This window comes from Squalius cephalus (genome assembly GCF_949319135.1).
Source record: "Squalius cephalus genome assembly, chromosome: 22".
Classification (NCBI taxonomy): domain Eukaryota; kingdom Metazoa; phylum Chordata; class Actinopteri; order Cypriniformes; family Leuciscidae; genus Squalius; species Squalius cephalus.
The window spans coordinates 15,158,638-15,177,929 of NC_137143.1; the positions used below are offsets into that span (position 1 = coordinate 15,158,638).

General features: G+C 36.8%; 1 protein-coding gene across 1 annotated transcript; it reads right to left on the minus strand.

The window, feature by feature from the left end:
- Positions 1–877: 877 nt before the first annotated feature.
- On the minus strand, positions 878–14,349 carry il12rb1 (interleukin 12 receptor subunit beta 1). Its single transcript, XM_079858027.1, has 15 exons — positions 14,119–14,349; positions 12,803–12,929; positions 12,023–12,198; positions 11,610–11,746; positions 11,494–11,527; positions 9,410–9,550; positions 9,230–9,306; positions 8,909–9,128; positions 8,544–8,675; positions 8,347–8,445; positions 5,161–5,304; positions 4,866–5,015; positions 4,646–4,730; positions 1,689–1,764; positions 878–1,287 (listed from the first exon to the last, which is right to left on the minus strand). The coding sequence occupies exons 1-15, from the start codon at positions 14,171–14,173 to the stop codon at positions 940–942; spliced, it is 2,001 nt and encodes a 666-aa protein (XP_079714153.1). The 5' UTR covers positions 14,174–14,349; the 3' UTR covers positions 878–939.
- Positions 14,350–19,292: the final 4,943 nt, after the last annotated feature.

A 19,292-nucleotide genomic window follows, 5' to 3' on the forward strand; every position in this document is an offset into this window, starting at 1 on the left:
CTCACTCTCCTCTCCACCTGTAGCTGGTGTGTGGAGAGCGCACCAGCTTTGGATGTACAGTAGTACATAGTATGTACATAAATGCTTCATTCATTCAAAACAGCTGTGCTGCTTAATTTTTTTGTGGAAACCATGATACATTTATGGGGGGTTCTTTGATGTATTGAAAGTTCGAAAGAACAGCGTTCGTAACATTTATAAATGTTTTTAGTGTAACTTTTGATCAATTTGAATGCATCCTTGCTGAATTAAAGTAATTATAGTTTATAAAGTTATAAATATGGATATTTTTCTTACAAAAACACTTTGCTGCACTTCATGGCCTTTATTAATCCACTGGAGCCATATGGATTACTTTTATGATGGATGGATGCGTTTTTTGGAGCTTCAAAAATTCAGGCTCTACTCACTCCCATTATAAAGCTTGAAAGAGCCAGGATATTTTTTTAAGATAACTATATAATTTTTTTTTATATAATTGTGTTTGGCTGCAAAAAGTAAATCATATACACCTATATTGCCTTGAGGGTGAGTAAATTATGGTATAATTTTAATTTTTGGGTGAACTATCCCTTTAATTTCTTTTAAAAAATCGAACTGTCCCAAAATTTTGATGTGTAGAGTAGACTAACTGTAACTCTATTACTAAAAACACCAATAAGCAGCTTCATACATAGACATAATGAGAATCCAGAATGTACGTCAGTGACCACAACAAAGCTTTAACTGCTGAGAATCATACACTGTTCTCAGAACTGGGTTATTTCCAGTACTATGTCTCAGGTGCACTTTAAAGGAAATAATAAGAAAAGAAAAGAAAAGAAAAAGACACCATAACTGACAGCACCTGGTTGAACAGAAGACACATGCAGCAGTTAGAGGAAGTTTGTTAAGGGTTGTTTATTTGTCATTACTTGTCACGCACATGTCCAGACAAGTCTATAGTGACGTTTTGTCACACTCCAGGATTCTTGTTTCAAAGAACATGCCATTTCTGTATGTGGACTCTGTATCATTGTCATTTAATGTGCTCTCTGTCGTGTGGAAAGGCTCTGGCAGTTGTAGCGTCTGTCCTCTGTAACTAGGATTCGGATAGCAACAGGATTTCATAGAACTCAAGTCAGTAACTTCATCCTCCTCGTCTACCTCGTCTTCCTCCTCAAAGACGACAAGGCCAAAGCCTTGCAGTAAAGTGCTCTGTTCAGGAATCACGTTTTCACTGGGTTTGCTGAGGTCTTGACGCTGCAAGAGAACAAATTCATGCACTTCCTCCGTCTGTCTCAGGTCCTGCAACACAAACATTTTCTCATTTGGAATAACATGCTCTGATGAATCATGCACATTAAGATCAATTTAATTGCAAATATACCCTCCATTTATTTTGCTTCACTTTTCATTAGTAGGTCAACTCTATAGTTTATGTCAATCAGTTCTGTGAGAGGATTTTGCAAAATAACTTTTCTCGGTCTGATAGTTGCTTTTGAGGTACGTCACTGCAAATGCGCTGATGTGACGTTGTGGTTGATATTTTTACCTCACCGCAGTTTTTTTGTTTGTTTTTTTGCTAACTGTGATGGAAGATTTAGATTGTGGGTCATTATGTAGCATAATCAATCATGCCCTTTTTAAATATTGAGGTTGTTTCATTGGAAATATGTTTCGATTCTTCAGCAGTTTGTGTTGCTAACCTGATCTTGCGGACATCTGATTTCTGATGTATCAATCACAGGACTGGGTACTTTAGGTATCAACTTACTCTTAAATCTGCAAAGCAAAAAAGACAGTTAAAGAAATGTTTTAGTTAAATACATTTACATATAGCAGATGGTGCAAGTCTCTCTCTCTCTCTCTCTCTCTCTCTCTCTCTCTCTCTCTCTCTCTCTCTCTCTCTCTCTCTCTCTCTCTCTCTCTCTCTCTCTCTCTCTCTCTCTCTATATATATATATACAGTGCTATGCATAAGTTTAGACACCCATGCTAAAGTTGACTAAAAAGAGGAATAAAAAATCATCTTTTGGAAATTGAACTTAATGCCTTAATTAAAAAAATTAGGAAAAATCCAACCTTTAAGGACACCAATTTTATTTGTGAATGAATAATGTATCGTAAATAAATAAATGTTCTTCCTTAAAATACAGGGTGCATAAGTTTGGACACCACTATGTTAAAGGAGCTGTATGTAAGAAATGTATTTCAATTAATCATAAAATGGCCCTGATATGTCACTAGACATTAAGAAATCATGTTCATTTCAAATACTTATATCACTGAGAAAAGTAGTACGGCAAGGATATTGTCATTTAAAAAGTGAAGTTGCAGCCCTCAACTGATGTTGATGTTGTCATCTTGTGTTTTGGCCTGAAGCGCCGCCCTCCATCTATCTACCAATCACGAAGTAAGTAGTGTTTCTGCATCCGGGTTGCCAGCTCTGCTCTAGTTACCACAGCTGCAGCTACAAACTGCAGCCTACGTTCCTGCTGGATCCTGCAGCCTATCTGGCAACCTCGAGTCAGGGGGAGGGGGAGGGGATACACCGCTCTATACAGTAATTTGAAAGTGATTGCAGTACCAGTTTTGGCCACAATCTTACATACAGCTCCTTTAAATTCCCATAGAGGCAGGCAGATTTTTATTTTTAAGTATTTTTTTTTTTTTTTTTTTTAGGATACTATGCATCCTGATAAAGTTCCCTTGGCCTTTGGAATTAAAATAGCCCCACATCATCACATAGCCTTCACCATACCTAGAGATTGGCATGGGGTACTTTCCATAAGATCATCTCTCAATGCAAATCAAACCAGCTATTAGGCTAACTGAAATAAAACCATGCCAATCTCTAGGTATGGTGAAGGCTATGTGATGATGTGGGGCTATTTTAATTCCAAAGGCCAAGGGAACTTTATCAGGATGCATAGTATCCTAAAAAAAAATGGGAAAAAAAAATACTTAAAAATAAAAATCTGCCTGCCTCTATGAGAATTTAACATAGGGGTGTCCAAACTTATGCACCCTGTATTTTAAGGAAGAACATTTATTTATTTACGATACATTATTCATTCACAAAGAAAATTGGTGTCCTTAAAGGTTGGATTTTTCCTAATTTTTTAAATTAAGGCATTAAGTTCAGTTTCCAAAAGATGATTTTTTATTCCTCTTTTTAGTCAACTTTAGTATGGGTGTCTAAACTTATGCATAGCACTGTATATATATATATGTTTTTTTTTAAATGTGTAATATATGTAAAACAATAAAGTTGTAACAATACAAGATTAAAATTGTAAGATTTTGAGAATAAAGTCAAAATTACAAGAATAAAGTGGTAGAATTATGTAGTAATATTTTGAGAATAAAGTCAAAATGATGATCAAGATGAGATTAAAGTTGTATGTTTTGTGAATAAAGTCAAAATTACCAGAACAAAGTCATTGAATTATGAGAATAAAGTTGTGATATTTGTAAAAATGAGAATAAAGTCAGCAGTGTAAGATTAAAGTTGTAATATTTTGAGAAAAAAAGTGAAAATTAAGAGAATAAAGTTGCAGAAATGCAAGATAAAAGTCATAATATTTTGAGAATAAAGTGAAAATTAGAATAAAGTATAAGATTAAAGTTGTAATATTTTGATAATCAAGTGAAAGTCGCAGAAATGCAAGATAAAAGTCGTAATATTTTAAGGATAAAGTCAAATTGATGACCAACAATAGATTAAAGTTGTAATATTTTGTAAATAAAGTCAAAATGACCAAAACAGTCACTGAATTATGAGAATATAGTTGTGATATTTTAAGAATAAAGTGAAAATGAGAATAAAGTCAGCATTATAAGATTAAAGTTGTAATATTTTGAGAATAAAGCGAAAATGAGAATAAAGTCGCAGAAATGCAAGATAAAAGTCGTAATATTTTAAGAATAAAGTCAAATTGATGACCAACACAAGATTAAAGTTGTAATATTTTGTAAATAGTCAAATTGACCAAAACAGTCACTGAATTGTGAGAATAAAGTCGTAATATACTGAGAATAAAGTGAATGACTACAATAAAGTCATAGCAATACGAGATTAAAGTTGGAATATTTTGAGAATAGTCAAAATTACAAAAATAAAATTTGTAGTATTACGAGAATAAAGTGGCAGAAATATGAGATAAGTCGTAATATTTTGAGAATAAAGTCAAAATTACCTGAACAAAGTCATAGTATTACAAGATTATAGTTGCAATATTTTCAGAATAAAGTCAAAATTATGACAACAAAGTCATAATATTCCTTAAAATTACGAGAATGAAGTAGTAGAAAAACGAGATTAAAGTTTCAATATTTTGAGAATAAAGTCAAAATTATGAGAATACATTTGTAGCATTATGAGAATAAAGTAATAAAGTTCTTATATTTTGAGAATGAAGTGAAAATTTCAAGAATTGTGCCGTAACAATATGTGATTTAAGTTCAATGTGATTCAAAAAATTTCAAGATTCAATGTAATTAAAAAAAGTAAATAAATAAAGTCAGATATTTTTTTTTAAACAGTGTTCCTGAAACCATGGCCTTTTTTAGCTCTGTGGTCTACCAAAAAAGCTACAGGTTATGTACAATATAACACAATAACATATCTTGGTGATCAGTCAGTTCATCTGTGATAATCTCACCTCTTGACAGCAACAGAGCAGATTATAGTACACAAGAGGGCAACCACTAAGACGCTAAGGATGGTCTGCTCCTGCCATGATAAGCCTGAATGAAAGGGCAGAACACATTTGCTGTTGGCAGGTATATTCTCACACTTCATTGTGTTTACTTCACACAAAAGCAGATAAAGGTGTCAGTTCTGCATAATCATTTCTCATTCTGAAATGACTGTTTTAGTACCCATTTCTTCTGAGTGTGTTTCAAAGTTCACCGTTGAGTTCGGCCCTTTACCAGCCATTGTTTCTCCGGCTATAGAAACGGTGTAAGAGGCCCCTGGGTGGAGTTTCTTGATCTCGAAGCTGGTTTCATTTGCTTGGACTTCATGGAGTGCTGAAGCAAGAGGAACGGAGTTATAAACAATTTGTTTATAACAGGTTATTTTGTTGGCTATACCAGTAAAAACTTGTATCTGCAGTTGTGACATAAAGGTTTCATAGCATATAGATGATCAGTAAAGCTACAAAATTTGCCTTACTCGTGTTTCCCTGTCCTGAAATCCAAATGAGATGATGCAGTAGAAATCCTCGCTGCTCCGCCACAGGAATGGAAAGCCAACTCACCACAGCTGATTCATGTGTCACATTAGAAATATTCACATTCCCTGGACCTTCAATAGGTGCTGAAACAAATGCAAACATTCCATTGTGAAAACTAGAGATAAATCTGGATTATATCTTACATTGTGGTCTTCGTGTTTCAATAACCTAAATACACTCTTGAAAGAAATGATATCTGCGAGGATTTCCAGTCCGGATTTAGACCGTACCATAGTACCGAGACAGCTCTCATTAGAGACACAAATGATTTGCCCTTATCATCCGATCGTGGTTGTGTCTCTCTATTAGTGTTACTCGATCTTAGTGCTGCATTTGACACTATCGACCACAACATTCTTTTAAATAGACTCGAAAATGATGTTGCCATTAGTGGAATTGCACTAGCATGGTTTAAATCATACTTATCTGACCGTTATCAGTTTGTAGCAGTAAATGAAGAGATGTCTCATCGATCACAAGTTCAGTATGGCGTACCACAAGGCTCAGTACTAGGACCGCTGCTGTTCACTCTGTACATGCTACCATTAGGAGATATCATTAGGAAACATGGAATTAGCTTTCATTGTTATGCGGACGATACTCAGCTGTATATTTCTTCAAAACCAAACGAAACCTACCAATTCACAAAATTAACGGAATGCATAGATGATATAAAAAATTGGATGACTAGTAATTTCCTACATCTAAATTCTGAAAAAACAGAGATTCTAATTATTGGACAAAAAACTCCCTCACGTAATAACCTAGAATACTGTCTAACACTTGATGGCTGCTCTGTTAAGTCTTCGTCGTCGGTTAGGAACCTGGGTGTGCTCTTTGATACCAATCTTTCATTTGAAAGTCATGTGTCTAGTATCTGTAAAACTACATTTTTCCATCTTAAAAATATATTTAAATTACGCCATATGCTCTCATTGACAAATGCGGAACAATTAGTTCATGCTTTCATGACCTCAAGGCTAGATTATTGTATTGCTCTACTGGGTGGTTGCCCCGCACGCTTAATAAACAAACTACAGCTAGTTCAAAACGCAGCAGCTCGAGTTCTTACCAGAACCAGGAAGTATGACCATATTAGCCCGATTCTGTCAACACTGCACTGGCTCCCTATTAAACATCGCATCAATTTTAAAATATTGCTGATTACTTACAGAGCACTAAATGGTTTAGCTCCGCAGTACTTGAGCGAGCTCTTAACGCATTATAGTCCTTCACGTCTATTGCGATCTCAAAATTCCGGCCAGTTGGTAATACCTAGAATATCAAAATCGACTGCTGGCGGTAGATCCTTTTCCTATTTAGCACCAAAACTTTGGAACAGTCTTCCTAACATTGTCCGGGAAGCAGACACACTCTGTCAGTTCAAAGCTAGACTAAAGACACATCTCTTTGATCTAGCATTCACATAATACATTATAGACTTCTATAATTCAGTGTTAGGCTGCATAGATTAGGTCAGCTGGAACCGGGAACACTTCCCATAAATCCTGATGTACTCGTTACATCATAAGAAGAATGGCATCTACGCTAATTTTAGTGACTTTTGTTTATCCCGAGGTTTTCCCGCAGCCTGCCAGATCCAGGCCGTATCCAGATCTGATGAAGGACCTTCGCCTGGACCCGATCCAACGCAGTGCTGAAGTGCCAACTAGTCTCTCCCTATGGAGGATCCCTTTACCACTCTACAGATAAAGCGTCGTCGGGAAACTCAATTCGCGTATCTACCCTAAGGAAACACCAGTACTTTGTTTAGGCTTGGTTTGTAGGGAATTCCAAACCTGCGCTCATATATTCAAACGCACATAACTATAGAACCAATTCTTAATGCGCATGTGATCGCCATCAGCGTTTCTCACAGGATCGCGTTTAAAGTCTGTGTAGAGAGAATGGTGTCGTCTTAGCGGCCCCTAATTTAATAACAGATGATTGTTGCGACGGAAGCGAATCAATCAAAACTAACTTTAGCTGGAAAATAACTTTATTAAAGAACCGCTATAAAGCCAAAACAATCTCTGTTACCTTAAATTATACGTTTGTCTCTGTAAAGCTGCTTTGAAACAATCTACATTGTTAAAAGCGCTATTTAAATGAAGATGACTTGACTTGACTTGACTAAACAAGGGATGCATGACATACCAGTACCATATCGGTTATTTACGGAGCCCCGGCCTAAAGGGGTGATGAAAAAATATAAGATGGGAGGGACAATTATTTCTCAATTTGTGAACGCAAAAGCATTGAAATATAATTTTCCTTCTTATCTCATTATTTTTCCATCACCACGTCCCTTTAGGGCAGGGTTCCTCAAATCTGGTCCTGGAGGGCCACTGCCTTGCAGAGTTTAGTTCCAGCCCTAATCAAACACACCTGAACAAGCTGATCAAGGTCTTCAGAGTTACTAGAAAATTGCAGGAAAGTGAGAACGATAAACTCTGCAAGACAGTAGAAAATCCAGGGCTGGATTTGAGGAACCCTGCTTTAGGGGCACCGTAGTTATTGGCCAACACATCGTCCAATATAGGATATTTACTAGAGCAATTAACCATAATTTTACATTTAGCTGTCATCTAACGCATACTTAAAGGGGACCTATTATGCCCCTTTTTACAAGATGGCCCCAGAATGTGCCCCATATTCATGCTGTAAATGCCCATTTTTGAGTGGAAGGAAAAACATGCTGTTTTCATGCCTGTGTCTTTAAATGCAAATGAGCTGCTGTTTTCCAGAAGAGGACACTGCTAATGATTTATGGGGATTAAAAAAGGAGGAGTGGGTGGATATTTACCACTATAGGGTGATTGTGTACACACACTGCAGACACACATTTATGTTCAAACACCATGTAAAAGTGAATTTTGCATAATAGGTCCCCTTTAAATATAATCTTTAAAAACACTAATAATTTAACTGTTAAATATAATTTTATCAAATCTCACAATACTGTACATTCTAATGATTTACTTGATTTATTTTAGTTTTAAGTGTTTTATTTCAAGAATATATTTAGACAAAATTGTACAAAATTTTAATATCGACCATTTATTGGTCATAACAAAAAGTTATCAGCTTATTGATAATGGACAGAATCTTATGGCTGAACGTACCTCCCTGTTCTGAGTAAAAAGGACACATGTCAACAGTTTGAAGATGTTTCTTTCTCATGATGTGAAGAAAGTAATAATGACGTACAAACTTCTCCACCCCTGTAATTAAAACCAAAGACACGAATTAGCATACGCAGCACATGTTAATATGACACATGAACATAGTGCTCTACATTGGATGAATGATTTATCTCTACCTTTTTCAATATCCTTGAACGATGCGTTGCCTGAGCTGTTTACTGTACTTGTTCGGGTCTCACCGTTTTCCAGCTTGTACCATTCTAAGCAGGTTTGATAATTCTGGGTGATATTAGAGGGCTTGTCACAATCTGAAAATTAAAAAAAAGTTTCCATTGAACAGTTTTTTATTTTATTTTTCTTCTTAAAATTTTTGTTACATGAGTAATTTATGACTTAACACTTTAGGACCCCCTTCACCAAAAAACACACACACTTTTCACTTCCTTCCTGCTGTAAGCGCACACACTCAGATATTCATTCACACACAGTACATGAAAACCCAAGCTAACACACTCACAGTTCACACTTGCAGCACACTTACTGCTCAGATGTTTCACAGCGGGAATGGTGATCTCCCGTGGAGGTGAACTTCCAACCTTGTTAGTTGCAATAATGGAAATCCTGGCCTCTGAATATGTTATTGAGGTTTTATAGGTTCGATCCAAAGTTCGCTTTTCCTTTCTCTTGGGTTTTTCACAAGCCCAAACACTGACGTTCAGCTTGTACCATACACCCCCAACAGACTCTTCAGCAGATGGTTCCTAAAGAAAATCACATTGGAGCATCTTTCAAATCAAATTTCATTCATTTTACACCAACAAACAGAAACATTTCTGATGTCCAATGTTCTTCTTATACTTACATCCCAGGTGAGATTAATATGCCTGGTCCCATTTGTCCATTCTTCTACAAGTTGGCGTACAAGAGGGAGGCTGATTTCTGCAGAGAGGTGTTACATTTGTTAACCAAATATTTTCAGATGCTTAAACTTATTAAAAACTTCTTATTTGCACTCTATTGGCAGATACAGCTGAAATCGAACCTAAGGGAACATCCACCACTGGGCTCCAGTCACTCCAGAGAGTTTGTAGTGAGTCTTTACATAGATGTGGCTGCAGTTTGGCCTGTCGTCTCAGTTGGATCTGGTAGATCTTCTGTTTCTGTAGATGTAGCTTGTAGGAATCTATAGAGATTCATCTCAGTCAGTTTTTATGTTTTGTCATTTATTTGTCTAATCATTTAAAGGGGTCATACATAATCATACATTTTTTTACACACCAAAAATAATGTATTTAGTTTAACTAAAAGTATTAGCTTTTCATTCCTAATTTCCAACATTTCTATGACCTTTAGAACCGTTGTCTGTTGCTGTACCTTTAAGAATCCATGTAGCCTAAATACAGTCAATGTATTTGTCAAATTGTTAAAGACTCAAAGGATCAGAGACAGAGGGCCCTATTTTAACGATCTGAAACGCAAGTATCAAGCGCAAACGCAAGTAACTTTGTGGGCGGGTCTTGGGCGCTGTTGCTATTAAACCGGCGGGATAAATGACTCTGCAAATCTAAAATGGGTTGGTCTGAAGTAGCTGCATTACTCATAGGTGTGGTTTGGGCGTAACGTGAAATAAACCAATCAGAGCGACATCTCACATTCCCTTTAAGAGCAGGCACGCTTGTTCCATGGCAGATTGCTATTATAACGGCGGATTTGCCAGGCGCACGCGAGGATCAGTTCACAGCCGAGGAGACCGACGTTCTCGTCAGGGACGTTGAGGATGGAGAAACACACCCAAATTAACTTTGGTTAAACAGGCGTATGATAATTTGGGTAAATGTGTAAGCTAGATGTATGCTTTTATAATTATCTATCTATCTATCTATCTATCTATCTATCTATCTATCTATCTATCTATCTATCTATCTATCTATCTATCTATCTATCGTAATAATGTATGATTTGCAAAAATGAAATGTTTGTGTGTAGATGAGATAATCAAAGTGTATGCGCGTTGTGCACACGCTACATTGATTATGGCCAAGCATGCGCCCTTAAAATAGCATCTGAATAACATGCACAACATGCCACTGACTTTAAACTAGTTTTTTTTCGGTCAGTGGCGGAATTGTTTTCTAAACCTGCAAAATAGCATGAGGGAACGTTTGCGCCGGAACACGCCTCCTCTTTGCGCTGAACCGCCCCGGGGAGCGCAAGTGTATTTCTGAAACCGACGTGCGTCTGTGGAGGGAAAAGTCCGCTGTGCGCGGGTGCAAAATAGGAATGATACATGCGACGGTGTACAAAGTTAATTGCGCTGGGTGCAAGATAGGGCCCAGAGACTGCATAAAAACTGACCTCTGAAAGGATCTGCAGAGCAGTAGGTGCTACACAAATCCACGTTTGACAAATGTTCTCACATTTTACTGTTAAACTTTTTATACTGTTAAACGTTTTTTTATGAGCGTTCAGGATATACAGCAGTGCATTGTTTCGCACATCCTGTGGCAGCAGGTTCCATAAATAAGGAGCTGCATAACTAAAAGCTTGGGACCCCATAGAAGTAGTGTGAGTTCTAGGGAGAACAAGTGTGAGTGAAGAAGATGATCTTAAAGTCAGAGAAGGAGTATAAATATGAAGAAGGTCTAATAAGTATGAAGGGGCAAGGTTATTGAGTGCTTTGTAAGTAACAAGAAGAATTTTAAAATTAGTACGATATTTTTTCGGGTACTCTGTAGTTCAGGTTTGAACGACAAAACCAGACAGATACCCCTTTTCCACCAAAAAAGAACTGGTTCAGAACTGGTGCTGGTTCAAAGTTGGTTCAACTTGCGAACCTTCTCAGAACCGGTTTGTTTTTCCACTGACTAGAGAGCCCAGCGAACGACGTCGTTACATCACTGTGTACGTTGCCATAGGCTACGTCTTAGCTTTCCTAGAAATGCTTTCGCCAAATTCAAGCATAACAATTACAATGGCGGACTACATCGTCTGTCTGCAAATGTTTCTCCTTGCTTTGCGATCCTATATTGGGGTCAGAAGAAGACGTTTAGAACACATTTGTGCAGCTCAATGTATCATTCAGATGATCTTTTTTCTGCACTTTATAAACAGAGTAAGGAGTCTAACCTTGGATAGTGCTGTCCTCAGTTTCAAATGTCGCCTATAATTGCAGAACACATCATTAACAAAATAACAGATTCAATTCAGGATATGAAAATATCAGATTTTCTTAAATGTCTTACATTTTTCCATTCAGAGTCTCTCTCCCTCCATCTGATCTCGTATTTAACACTTTTATTATCCTTTGGTTTGTCCAGTTTGAGAGACAGGATTCCAGCTGACCTTTTCATTCTGGTAATCTGAGGTGCACTGTATTTGACTGTTGACAACATGAGAGTGACACGTTAGGCGCGACATACCATGCAAAATGTTATGCTGATAATATAATTAATTATTTACAATTAAATTTATAATAATGTAACTAATAATTAATAGAATTTATTAATTAATTATAATACAAATTTAAATGATAATGTATTATAATATACCATATTACCATATCATATACCAATTTATTAGAAACAACTTTAGAATCCCACCATATAAACTATCAGAAAATAGCAGTTTGAATAGATCTCTAAGACTGGGTTCTTACCCAAGCATTCAAAGATGACTGAGATTTTGCTAGAATTGCAGGTGAGATTGTCCACTTGTGTTTGTACCCATACGTCCGTATTTCTTTTTGTGTTTCCTAGTTCCTCCAAGGGAATATATTTCTCTGAATGATTGCCAGATTTTGCACACATAATAAAACTTTTCTTTTCACTGTCCCTGTGCACACCAGGAATTGAGATTTAGATTCATGCAGACTGACATACATAATCAAGCCTATGTATCTGTTATTTAGTATAGTATAGCAATAATAAATACATTGTGGCAACTCAATTTAATCTGTTCATCATATAAAGCAATCGAGTTTCTTCAGAAAAAAATGGATTCATATCATATGGATTAGTTTTATTATCTCTTTATGAACTTTTTGAAGCGATAAATAGGTAATTATGTAGACTGTCAATGGAGGGTCAGAAATCTCTCAGATTTAATTTAAAATATCTTTATTTGTGTTTTGAAGATGAACAAAAGTCTTACGGGTTTGGAACAGTGTGAGGGTGAGTACTTGATGGCAATTTTTTCATTTTTGGGTGAATGGGTGAAAAAAGATTTTTTACCCAAATCCTTTAACTTTCAAAAAGAATCTCTCACCCTAAGAAATATTCCTGGAGTATAATGTTTGACAACTAGCCCCGGTCTCCCAAGTATTGATTTGTTTTACAATATGTGGCACATTCTTTAACTCGGAGGTTTACAATGTTTCATAACTATAAAGACAATGAGATTTGTTCATGTTACTTTTTAATGTGTTGGTTGAACTTACCTGATAAAAAGAGTGTGTGTCTGATTCTCCTTAGGGTTTCTCTTATCCCATTTACACATAAAGTCCTCTTCTGGCAAAGTTGAATTTTTGTAACACCATGGACTAGTTGTAGGTATACATCCTGCTGCTTTAAAAACATTTACATCATGGAAAAACAAAATCTGTAAGTTTGACTGTAGTAACTCACCTGATCCCAGCAAATACGTTTCTTAAAGAAGTTTATTATGGTCATTAGGGCTGCATTTATTTGATCACAAATACAGTAAAAACAGTAATATTGTGAAACACTATTACAATTGAAACACATTGTTTTCTATTTTAGTTTTGTTTTCTATTTTGATTTTAAAAATGTAATTTAATCGTGTGCAGCAAAGCTGAATTTTCATCATCATTTCTCCAGTCATCAGTATCACATGATCCTTCAGAAATTCTAAAATGCTGATTTGGTGCTCAAAAAACATTAATATTATTATCAATGTTGAAAAGAGTTTTTAAGAAAAAGAAATTTTTGTGAAAACCATGATACACTGTATTATACACTGTATTTAAAAGTTTGGGGTAAAAATTATTCAACAATGTATTAAATCGATCACAAGTGAGAGTAAAGATTTTTACAATGTTACAAAAGATTTCTATTTCAAATAAATGTTGTTTTTTAAAATTTTCTATTCATCAAATAATCCCGAAAAATAAAATCATGTTTTTCACATAAATATTAAGCAGCAAAACCCATTTTTAACATTGATAATAACAATTGACAATAATTGAGCATCAAATCAGCATATTAGAATGATTTCTGAAGGATCATGTGACACTGAAGACTGGAGAAATGATGCTGAAAATTCAGCTTTGCCATCACAGGAATAAAATACATTTTTAAATATATTCAAATAGAAAACGTTATTTTAAATTGTAATAATATTTCACAATATTGTTTTTAAAAACTACTGTTTTTACTGTATATGTTTGATGAAATGCAGGCTTGGTGAGAGCAAGAGACACAGAGTCCTCTTGAAATTGTAATTATCGCAAACATTTGACTACACAAAGTATTTGGCTTTTTAAATCAGATTAAACACCTTAAAGAGCAGTTCCTTGAATTTGTTTACATCCTGTGGTTTTATAGTTGTTTAATGGTGGTTTAGGCAAATGGTGACTGGGTCACAGCTCTGATAAAATCTACACACCATCACAATCTTCTGAAAACTACATTCCTACTACTAGCATAAAGTCTATCAAGCTGATCTCAATATCATCTTCCGCTGTCTGCGGTGTTGTGTATGTGCCGTTCGCGCTGATAACATCAGCAAACATACCTTCAGTCAGACTGACAGAAACAACAAGCAACAGCACAGCCACTCTCATCCCCATCGCTTCTCGTGTTCGGAAAGGTCCTCACTCATAAGACATGGCGAATACACAGGCAGTTCAAGACGATCTTTGTACCCTGAGTTCACATTAAAAATCGTTGGGTTGGAAGTCATCTGGACTAGACTCATGAGGGGTTAGTCTGATATGTATGAACTACTCATGTGTCTTTCTGGGGCAGAATGAGGTGCAAACTACTGCATCACCACAAACCACAACACGAGAGCAGCAGGGGAAGCTCATCGCACTTCATGAGAATTAGCAGGTTTGGTTGCCTGCTACACCCCTGTTTTTTACCTTCACTTTCAAACATGAACATGCGAGGTGGAGATGCTACATGGGTTATATTTACAAATTAAATCATAAACCTAATTGTACTGTACAAACCTATTGAGATCGCTTTCCAACAAAATCATCATTAACCCGACGTGGGTGGCTTTTAGTAAAGTGCTTTAGAGTAATCAGGATTTGACTCCTGAAACTGACTCCATTTTTACATCCTCATTTCATATGTAGCACACTACATTTTCCTTAACACACACTTCCTTGAAAACTTTTCATGAACTTAGAATTGAAATACTTAAAAACAATGTGAATACTTTACACTTGAGTCAGACAATGACAAAAAAATCCCCTTTCACTCATTCATTACAGCAATGAAACTTTTAATGATGCCTCATAATCCATCATGCCAACTATTAAACCTCCTAAATGTTTTGTTATGCTGGTTTCTGTCAAGTGATTAGTGCGATTTAGTTTCACTTCTTTATAGGTGTGTTTGTGGGTGAGATGAATAGGAAGGCTTCAATAACCGCACTCTGTATGCGGCCAGTATTACAAAGATATAAATTGCTTCCTTAGGTTATTAATAGTAACTGTGTAGCTAAGCAGTGGTGGTGCATCGAGTGTTCGTCTGAGAGAACTTTCCAACTTCACTAACCTTCTTTTAGAACTCATGCAAATTTAGATTGAAAGTAGATCACAAAAACATGCTTTTATGTCTTGTTTATGACTGCACATTTTTTAAAAAGGTCACTGAAAGGTTTCCTGGAAATGGTGAAATCAATTTCCTTTGACGTTGACTCTTGTTCAAATGTCAAAAAAAGTGATTCACTTGTAAAAATTTCCTTAACAAATAAATAAATAAATAAATAAATAAAAATAGAAAAAGAAAAAAAAACTGACTGTATGTTCCTGGCTACTACTTGTTTCACTTTCACATTAAGTGAAGGTTTCCATGATGCACTGCGTTCAGTATTATATAAACTCAGAGAAAGTTAATTTAAGTAATCAAATGAGTTCAAGTAAATCTCAAATTCCCAGAAAAACAACACAACTATACTTGTCACTCACTATGGACTGTAATTACACACACCTGCAATTTATCATCTGCTCATTTGGACTTCCATTTAAGCAGCACTCAGTCACACAGGCTGCGTCCGAAATCACATACTCTCTTAGGTACTTGTTTTGTAATTAAGTAATTACTTCACGACCGCTAAACGCTCAGTACGTTCTATATAGTATGAATGTGTGTAGTATGAATGTAATCTGGACTACATTCTACATGTTGTCGTCATCATGTGACCTACCAGCGTCAGTTATGTCACTTCACTGTCATTTACAAATTCTCTCCCGTGGCCTCATGGGATAGTAAAGTGTCCATCGAATGCACACTTAGAATCTCGCTGGACGTATAGGACGTCCGGGTTGTTTTTACCTACTCTTTTATGAGTGCTGTGTTCGCAATGAGTGCGAATTGCACAGCTTTTGTCACATACTGTTTTTCGCCTACTTTATAGTAAGGAAGTACAGTATGCGATTTCGGATGCAGCCACAGTCATTGGATGAATCTCAATCAGCTCCCTAGCTCCCAAGCTCATGAATCAGTACGAATCCAGGTACTGGTACTGTCTTGCGATGTGTTTATGCTGACATATATTTTAAAAAGTGTTTTCTTTTCAAATCTTCTATCGCATGTCATAATTGAGTTGGCACATGCACTATATGTTTCGCTTCAGTAATGTGACGGAATTCTGTTAAGGGAGCATAGTGAGCGTCGATGCTCCCTGTTTTTTGTGGAGCATTGTGGGATTTTTTATGGCGCGAACATAACGGACGTAAGCCAGTAAGAGGTGTGTGTGTGTGTGTGTGTGTGTGTAAAAAATCCCACAATGCAACCTCACTCCCCTGGCCTCAAGAGGCGTATAGCGTCTGCGGTGTTTAGCATCCTTGTTAGCGCAGCCACCTCCCACATCGGAGACCCTGGTTCGAATAGATTAGGACCGATTACATTTGGTGCCGTGACCCAGATGGGAGTGAGATTTAGGGGGGTGAGTGTAACAGACGTAGGCCAGTAAGAGCTGTAAGAGTAAACCTCACTCCCCTGGCTTCAAGAGGCACTAGCAGCTGTTGTTTTTAGCTTTTTTGTTAGAGCGCCCGCCTACCACGCTGAAGACCCCAGTTCGAATCCCACTCGGAGCGGGTCGAGTAAGACCGGTTACACGAATGTTCCAGTGCAATGGATCGATTTTGCGATTGAGACAGCCTTTAAAATGGCCGACTCCCTGATCAGTGCCCTGACTATTGAACTAGGGATCTGATTGAGATTCACCCATTGTCTGGCCTTATTTGTGTTTGCGTTAGTGTTGAAGGATTACAGACTCACCTTCTCATTTATGTTTTGTGCCAGAAGGATTTAAATGTGTTTGCTTCTCTTGTAGTGTTAAATCTCCTGGGCTATCAAAGATAAGTGACTGTATTGCTCAAGTATTTTCTTCTTAAGGATTTGAATCTTACCTTAGTCTTGTTCCTGTCTCAGTTATCCTGTTCCTTGTGTTGTTAATATAGAAGAAGAAATGTTGTACTCTGGTGTTTTGTGGACTTTTGTATTTGTACGTTTGTACCTGTTTATGTACCTGCATGCTCTCACAAACTGTTCCACAGAGTATCTCTACATTCATGTTTACGTTTAAAAACTGTGTGCACTGCCTATGCATGAACCTGCATACTCAACTGCATTGTCATCCAGTCTTGCATTAAACTCCCACTCCTAGGTTCATCTCTATTTCCTGTAGTGGTGTGTTACGATATATTAAACACAATGTACAATGTGTTTTGTTTATGATTTGTTTAAATTATCCTGGAAATGTACATCAAACTTTCTGTGGGGAAAAACAAGTCTATAACCTTTTTTTGTAAACTAAAAAAATCTCAAAAGTTGCTAGTATTGATGTATTATATTCCTGTTTATGTATATTTTGCACATTGCTGAAAATGCTTAATCAACTTAATAAAACCTAATAAAAAATGTTAAATAAATATTGATTTATTTTATTTAAAATAACCTACATTTGGTGTTAATTACTGAATAAGATGACGAAAAATCATGATATTTGTCATAATTTCATGATCAACAATTAGATTTCTCTGACTTTCAGATATATGTCGCCATCTCGTGTTCAAAATGTGTATTGATCATAACAATTTCTATATCTACCTTTGTAAAACTAAAAATAGTAATGTAAAACTATTACTAAAAAATGTAGGCCTAATAGGTTAACCAGCTAAAAGTATTTTAAATACTCACAATGTGATTTTTCTGTTGTTACAAGCAAAAAATAAAAACATAACAGTGGCTAAAACTTTTTTGTTTCATCATAAGATTTGTCAAGATTATATTAATATTAAAGCATGTCTGTGAATGATGATGCATGAATAAGAATCTGTGGTCAGGCTGAATTACTCATATTCCACTGTTGCAGTATTGTACCACCACTAATATATTTTATTTTTGAATTAAAAAACAGAAGTTGTTACAGTTAGTCATTCTCTGTGTTAGCTGAGTTCACTTTTGTTTATCACCGATTTATAATCAGCAAAAAAGAGAGGGAGAGGAGAAGGTAGGTCCTCATCTCCATGGTAACTGAGAGACCTCAGCTCTCTTATTTTGCGGTGTTCCAAGTCCTCAACACAAATTGAAAGAGAGCAGAAAGGAAAGCCTCAAAATATTTACCATAATTTCTGTTGATGTAAATATCAAAGCCAAGTGCATATTGGAACTCTTACTTTCTTCTATTACATATTTGTCAGAGGATTTAAACTATACTGTTTACAAGGATGTGCATGCAGAGTTAGCTCATTGCATTGATGTCAACATTTGTAATCAGGAAGCAGTACTTCTGGTATATGTGCAAAATGCAAGTCTGCACTCCTGCTTGTGCAGCCAGAAGCCAATGCAATCTGCTGATTGGTCAAGAGCTGCCCTGACCATGAAAACTGTAATCATTCATTTCATGCCAAGGTATCAAGATAAAATATCTAATAGATACTGAAATGACAATATTCCAATTTTAGTAACAATTCATTAGGTATTTATTCATTAGTTTCTTGTAGTATCTATATTACTAGTTAGATACGAGTAACGATCTTTGGTTTAAATTTAACTATAAAGCTAGCTTTCTAACTATTCATTACATGTGACAAGTAAAAAAAAGCAAATGGTAAGACAAGAAGTATTAACAACTGACATGGATACTACCTTAGGTACAAGTGTAACGGAGGCCAAAGACTGCAGTCTTTGTTAGCGCACCCGCCTCCAGTGTAGGACTGATGTCCCGGGTGGGACTGAGGTTTAGGGGGGTGAGTGTAACAGAGGCAAGCAAGAAGGAGCTGTGCGAGTAAACGTCACTCCCCTCTGGCCTCAAGAGGTGCACTAGTGACTGCCGCTTGAGACTGCGGTCTTTGTTAGTGCACCCACCTCCAGTGCAGACGCCAGTTCGAGTCCCACACGGAGTGTGGCGGGTAGGACTGGAAGGGTGACATGGTGCCATGACCCGGGTGGGATTGAGGTTTAGGGGGGTGAGTGTAACGGAGGCCAGCTAGTAGAAGCTGTGCGAGTAAACGTCACTCCCCTGGCCTCAAGAGCTGCACTAGTGACTGCCGCTTGAGACTATGGTCTTTAGCGTCCTTGTTAGCGCACCCACCTCCAGCGCAGATGCTGGTTCGAGTCCCGCTCGGAGTGTGGCGGGTAGGACTGGAGGGGTGACATGGTGCCATGACCCGGGTGGGATTGAGGTTTAGGGGGGTGAGTGTAACGGAGGCCAGCTAGTAGAAGCTGTGC